The sequence below is a fragment of the Arachis ipaensis genome, chromosome B09, assembly GCF_000816755.2.
Source record: "Arachis ipaensis cultivar K30076 chromosome B09, Araip1.1, whole genome shotgun sequence".
NCBI lineage: Eukaryota > Viridiplantae > Streptophyta > Magnoliopsida > Fabales > Fabaceae > Arachis > Arachis ipaensis.
The window spans coordinates 28,367,139-28,374,160 of NC_029793.2; the positions used below are offsets into that span (position 1 = coordinate 28,367,139).

The 7,022-nt window shown below is 36.7% G+C and overlaps 1 protein-coding gene across 1 annotated transcript; it reads right to left on the reverse strand.

Moving 5' to 3' along the window:
- Positions 2,726–6,426, reverse strand: LOC107618761 (ABC transporter I family member 20). Its single transcript, XM_016320906.2, has 7 exons — positions 5,990–6,426; positions 5,764–5,897; positions 5,045–5,164; positions 3,776–3,871; positions 3,523–3,675; positions 3,364–3,441; positions 2,726–3,168 (listed from the first exon to the last, which is right to left on the reverse strand). Exons 1-7 carry the CDS (start codon positions 6,159–6,161, stop codon positions 2,929–2,931), a joined length of 993 nt encoding a protein of 330 aa, XP_016176392.1. The 5' UTR covers positions 6,162–6,426; the 3' UTR covers positions 2,726–2,928.

Consider the following 7,022-nt stretch of genomic DNA (forward strand, 5'->3'; position numbering starts at 1 on the left):
TAATATATATAATATCATATATTAAAAATTTTTTATTATTATTTTAGAACTTGGCACATTAATAATTTTAAAATTCATAAACATAAATATTTTATTAAACGCTATTTATATACATCACACTTGAAATTCAAATACATATGGAATAAAACTTTTTTGTTACATCATTTATTTATATGAGTACTTAACAAACCCACATATTAAAATTTTTCATAATTGATCAAATGACGAATATTTCCTTCAGGATCCTTAAAGAAATCAGATACATCATAATGAGTGGTGTAATTTTCAGCAATATCCATTGAAACAAAATTCGTCTCCTTTCCTTTGTCGTCCTTTTTCAAAGATGCTTGATAAAGATTGACTAGGTACGTTGGGGTACTACAGGTACGCGATCAATAACCATTTCCACCACAACGAAAATATTTATCCTTTATTAATTTATTTTGCTCATTGTTTCTTTCTTTATCCCATTTCTGATGAGATCCTTTCTTATGAACATAATTTTTCTTCCTTCCATAATTTTTTTTGTTACTAAAATCTTGCCATTTACCACTTCTGGGTAATGCTTTGCCGCATTTGTTTCAGGAAATGGGGCGACGTCAGCTGACGCACTTCATGATTTTTTTTTTAAATAAACTCATTGTTGCGTCCAGCAACAAGAATGTAAGAAATTAGCTCAAAATATTTTTTAAATTCTTTTTCTCGATACTGCTGTTGTAGGAGCACATTCAAGGCATGGAAGGTCGAGAAAGTTTTCTCTAACATGTCATTATCAGTTATCTTTTCTCCACATAATTTCATTCATGAGGTAATACGGAACATTGCTGAATTGTATTCATTTTTGAATTTAAAATCCTACAGACGTAAGTGCGTCAACTCATATCAGGCTTGAGGAAGTATCACTGTCTTTTGATAATTATACCTTTTTTCAAGATTTTTCCACAGATCTGCAGGATCTTTTAGTGCAAGATATTCATTTTTCAATCCTTCGTAAAGATGCCGATGAAAGAAGATCATGGCTTTAGCTTTATCCTTTTGGGATGCATTATTTTCAGCCTTAATGGAATCTCCAAGATCCATTGAGTCAAAGATAGATTTCAGTATCTAGTATCCATGATAAGTAATTGTTTCCAGATATATCAAGAACATTAAATTCAAGATGAGAGAGTTTTGAGAAAATAAAAATTTATTACCTAAGCCTTTCTAAATTTTGATCAATATCTCGTGATGATAACGTGTTATAAAATAAATAAATAAATAAGAGGTAATAAAAAAATAACAAAATATAAATAGAAGACACTAATATTAAAGTTCACCAATACTATTATCTCACTATAATAGAAGTAATTCATATGTTTAGTAATATTATATATGTTGTAACGTATGCTCTGAAAGATATAAAAAAAAAGGATTTATATTATATATATGAAAGAGAAGAATATTTTTGTTGTACATCAATTGTGTGAGACCTTTTCACTATTTATAGAAGTAAAATATTTACTTTTTCAAACTTAATTTAAGTTCAATTTAACTTGGGAGTTTCATTCTTTCATAGAAAAAATCAACGACCTATATAATAAATAGGCATTCACATCATCATATTTATCACAACATTATTCTCTTTATTTTATTTTTATATCTACTTCTCATCTCTATCGATTTATTTTACAACAATAAGTTATTTATTTATTCAAAAAAGTTCTCGGTTTGCACACAATATTTGAAAATAGTCAAAATACGATGGTGTTTTTCAAGGAGCTGAAATAGGGATGGCAAAATTTCCCGAGACGCGGGGATCCCTGCGGGGACTGCCCCGAATGGGGATCCGATTGTGGGGAATTTTCCCCGTGGGGATGGGGATGGGGGACAAAATTCCCCCGAAGCAGGTGCGGGGACCCGAGCGGGGATCCCCGCCCCGTCCCCACTATTCCCCGAAATTTATTAATTCCTTAAATTATCTTTAATAGTTTATTCTCATATATGTTTTTTAGTCATTTCTCACACACACACACACACACACACTCGTTCACTGCTTTTTCCTTTGACCCGTCGTTGCGTCCCTCCATTGTATTATTTCGAAAGAAGTCACCATCGTATCATTTAGACTTTTTGTATAAAATCTTGCAGTTTTTGTATAAGATAGATACTTGTAGCTCTATTCATATGGAAATTAATAATTAGTTAGAACTATTATGTAGATGGGGAATGGGGTCCCCGCGGGGAATGGGGCCCTGTGGGGAATGGGGATGGGGAGCAATATTCCCCCACGGCGGGGAATGGGGTGGGGATGGGGAGCAAATCTGAGGGCGGGGATGGGGAGCAGGGAGGCATCCCCCGCCCCCGCCCTGCCCCATTGACATCCCTAAGCTGAAATTCGCTGCCAAGTGTTATAAGGTTGCTATGGAGGCTTGTTTCAACTTTCAACTACACTGGAAGCCAGTGGCGCTATATAATTTCCGTTTGCTTTGCAAGCTTGGTTCGCTGATTTGCCAAGTTGTTTCTGCTATCCTTCATGTTGTTTATCAGATCAGTGGCTTGTCTTTAGTTTGGAGTACGATTAGCATAACTGCCGCTGATTAGAGAGATTACATCAGATTGGTGTCTATTTTCTTTTTGGGCCACTTACCTCCCATATTTTGAGTCAAGTGTATTAGATTTATCTAAAAAGATATCTAACCAACCAACCAACTTATAAGAGAAAACAAAGGTCCCAAAACATAAATTCCCATTGAAAACATAAGCTCTTCAATGCAAAATCTGAGGAAAAGAAAACAACATAATATGGGAAATTTATTTCTTGTATAACCTGACAACCTGTGTCTCTATTACAAAGGATTATACATGACAGCATTGAAAAAAAAAATTAAAATAAATCTAAATAAAACCCATAGATATAGAGCAAAGAGCTAGTAGAATTTGTAGTGTTATCTACTGCCTCAATACTCTGTTTGAGCTGAGCATAAAGTTCTCCTCACCAGCAACCGTAGACGTCAATCGCCCTGCTGCCCAGCCATTGTTGATTACTCGAACAGCAGCACGAGCTGGATCCCCTGCTACGCGGCTTCCATCAACTTGCTTTTCAAATTCAGGAAGACCAGCTGCCTTCCTCTCTTTTCTTTTCCTTCTATCTTCATCGCGTTCTTTCCTCAGCCAAGATTCAACTGTTCTCTGTATATTCAAAACCAACAATACAAATTTTGTTTTTATATAATTTTCAAAAATATAAGATTGCACTGCTTAGCCTGCATCCACACTGTTCACTCTGTAACCGTTATGTAGCATTTAAGGCCATCGCTGACAAGGTTGAGAGACACAAATAGTTTATAAGGAACTTCCAATGTCAAGATTAGGAACAGAACAAACCATTAATGACAGTTTGCTAGTTTCCTTGACTTTATCAATAGGCATGGCTAATTGCAGCTTTCCATGCGCTACATAAACCTGATAAAAGAACATAGAATACAATAAAGGATTATGATTAAAATTTGACATGGAACAATTCAGAATGGGATTTAGACATACTATATTAGTTGGCCAATCCTCAAGACCGTCAAATATATGTGTTGCATATATAATAGTAGCACCCCTCTCTTCACATTCCTTTCTTAGGAACTTCAAAAGGTCAGCTCTTGCTAGAACATCAAGGTCGACTGTTATCTCATCGAGTAGAAGAACCTACACAAGTAGGGAGCAACCTTATGAACAAAGTGCAATGAAGCACAAATATAGAGCTATGAACATGTATGTGATTACTTTTGCATACTCCATAGCGTACCTTGAATGGTTTGAGGAGACCCATACAAATTTGAACTCTTCTTCTTTGACCATCAGATACTTTATGCAATCTCCAAGAGAGATCTATATCCAATACCTGCCAAGTTGGAAAGCAAGACAGAAACTAAACCATGGCATCCCAGATAAAATGTACATATGCATGGTCGGTGAAGCCTTCTCAGAAACTAGCCATGCATAACCAGAGGACATGAATATTAACAGAAACAAAACGATCTAAACTTCGTTGCATTCAGAATTGATGAGCTCTGTCTTTTGCTATCTTACAGGATGCAATTCATGGAGCTACCCATTTTAAAATTAGACACAAAAGAAAAAACAAATTCCAGATGTTAGGGATCTACCAATAGATCAAACAATGTCATTGCACTCTAGTTTAAACTGCGTATAAACAAGGCAACAAATTTTAAGTACCTTTTAATGTTTTGGCTATGGTTTTTCTTGGACATTCTCTCCAAAACAAAACAAAACACCTGTGCATTGCTAGTCTATGGCCAAATCTAGTAAGGAATCACTGGAAATATATGAGATGCATGGTAGCATAGGAAGGGAAAATTCTTAAGGGCAATGGAGGAACCCGTAACCCTCCCAAGTCCACTCAAAAACTCTGCCTGCCTCTCATTTTCTCACTTCTCGCGAGATTTTGTTTTCCCAATAGAGAATATCTCACCAAATCCTCACATCCCCACACTACAAAAAGTCAGTAGTCACTTACAAAAGTGTGTCCATTTTTTTCCTCAAACTCATCTAACTGATGCAACCAAGGCCGAATTCACGATTCACCCAGTCCCTGACAAGATGCTGGCTCAACTTTTTCTATAACTCGTTCATTCTAATTACATCTTGTCTAGTATGTCCACTCATCAACTATAACATCCTGCAAAATTTAGATTTTGCTTATCCTCTTGATGTTTTTATCATCAAACATATAGTCTCAGAGAACACAAAGAAAGACCTATAACCAAACAACAATTGACACTATCCCTTATAAAGCCATATGCCCGTATCCATGCACATTAACTAGATAATTTAGAAAATGCTAAAGGCATAAATAATTTATGGTACTATTCTGTTTCACTTTAAACTTGGTGAAGTATAACTCATTCTGTATGTTAAAGACACAAGTACCTTATTATCAATAAACTCATCTACCATCAATAAAAATATTCATGAAAAGCATGTTCAGACATAAACTAAGAGCATGTGAAAGTGTTAGGTTAGGCTTAAGTGACATAAAACAGATTCATCCAACCTTGATTAGCTCTGCTCTTCTTTCAGGATCAGTCCCAGCCACACCAAATATCATCTTTTCAGCAGAAACATCCATTTGTATTGCAACCTCATAACCCGCGAAAGCAACATCTCGCCTCCACTGCACCCAGGCCCCCAATGAACAAGAAGTAAAAGAATCAATTACTAAAATCTAACATGATACAAGATAAAAAAAAAAAATTAAAAGAGAACTAATAACTGCAATACAAAATTCCTGATCGTGTAAGCAGCATCTTCATCACTTCTTGACTATTGTTGAGATGCATGTTGGTGAAAACAATGGGAGAACCCAAAATATGTAATTGTTTTATGAACAAGAAACATCATTTAAGTATGAAGTATGAAGCAAGTTTGTGGTTCTCATAGGATAAGCAATAAAAAAGGCAGTTCAATGCACAAGCATCCTGCGTTAGCGCAGAGTCCGAAAACAGGCCGCACCTAGAAGGTGTGATGTATGCAACTTAACCTGACAATTACATAGTAACTGTTTTCACAGTTTGACAGTTTGAACCCGGGATTTTAAGGTGACATGGAGACTCTAACGCTCCCCTTCTCATAGGATAAGCAATACACCATAGAAAAGAATAAAACCCAAACTATATGAATTGGATGCAAATAACTTTGATGATGCTTATTCTAAAGCTAATCTTGTTAGTTGAAAAAAGAAAAAAGAAATAAATGGAAAAAGAGGGGACGAACCTCGCCACCAAGATAACAGAGATCACCAGAGGACGTCAAATTGGTGTCATGAAAAGCCGATCTTCCAAGCACACGAACCATTCCCGGTTCGACCATGTGCTTCCCTCCCAATATCTTGAGAATCGTCGTCTTCCCTATCAATCAAAACGTAAAACGCCTCTTCAGACTCAAAATAAGACATATAGAAAGAAACGGAGAGAGTGTGGGCGTGGGGAAGAGAGTTAACCAGCGCCATTGGATCCAACAAGGAGGCATCGATCGCCGGAAGAGAGTGAGAGAGAGAAGTCCTGAATGAGAGGAGCGGAGCCCGGCGGAGGGTGACCGTCGATGCCGGGGTACGTGAATTTCAGATCTTTAATCTCAATCGTCGGTTCTGAATTCCCGCAAACAACGCCCATCTTCACCGTTCAGCAACACAAACAAATAGCTTCAAAGTTCACAACTAATTTTATAGCTAACTCGGCATGTGTGTGCTACTGAAATTTGTAACAGACACGCTGTGAGATTCAGCAAATGTCGGTGAGAAAGCATTTCGAAGGAAGGGGGGAAGCGTGGCTATGTCTGGGACACTCGAATTCAAACTTTCCACCACCTACCATGAAGGATGGTAGTTGCCTAGTTGGGAATAAAGCCAGAGCAAGTGAACAGCATACGTTTTTTTTTTTTTCAGACATGAACAGCAAATGTTTTTGTCAGAACACATTGATCGAGGCTTTTTAACTTATGTTTTTGCTCCATGTGAGTTTTGGAGTTGTTAGACTGTTTGTTAAACTGTTTTCAGTTTTTGGGTGACTACAGCAAGAGCCCAATTGCGATAGGCAGTATTGGACGGGGATCTGCGTCTAATAAGAAGATGCCAGGACCAAAACTAACTAATGATCTTTGATCCTTTTTTTTTTTTCATTTTGGTCATGGATCTTTGATCTCATTGAAACCTCCTAAACCCTTAAAATAAACCCAAACCACCAACCCCCCGGGGCCCTCTATTTCAAAAAAAGAAAACCGCTATCTATCTTATTCTTACCTATTACGTTTCTACATGTCAATGAGCTAATTTTTTGAGGTAGCCACTCCCTACATAGTAAGCAAAACTTAGAGTTTTGTTGATGCCAAAACGCTGTATTCCATTCTCGCACTATTTTATGGACAAAAATTTTTTATTTATCTCTCTTATTCACACCAACAATTATAAAAGAACCCTGATGACACCCACATTTAGCACCAGAAATTTACCAAAAATCCTCTTCCCTAACTCCATT

Coding starts and splice junctions, on each gene's coding strand:
- LOC107618761 (XM_016320906.2), bottom strand. CDS start 6,161: ATGGGCGTTGTTTGCGGGAATTCAGAACCGACGATTGAGATTAAAGAT. Junction 5,165..5,763: donor TCTGTTATCTTGGTGGCGAG/GTTCGTCCCCTC, acceptor GCCTGGGTGCAG/TGGAGGCGAGATGTTGCTTT. Junction 3,169..3,363: donor CTAGCAAACTGTCATTAATG/GTTTGTTCTGTT, acceptor TTGAATATACAG/AGAACAGTTGAATCTTGGCT.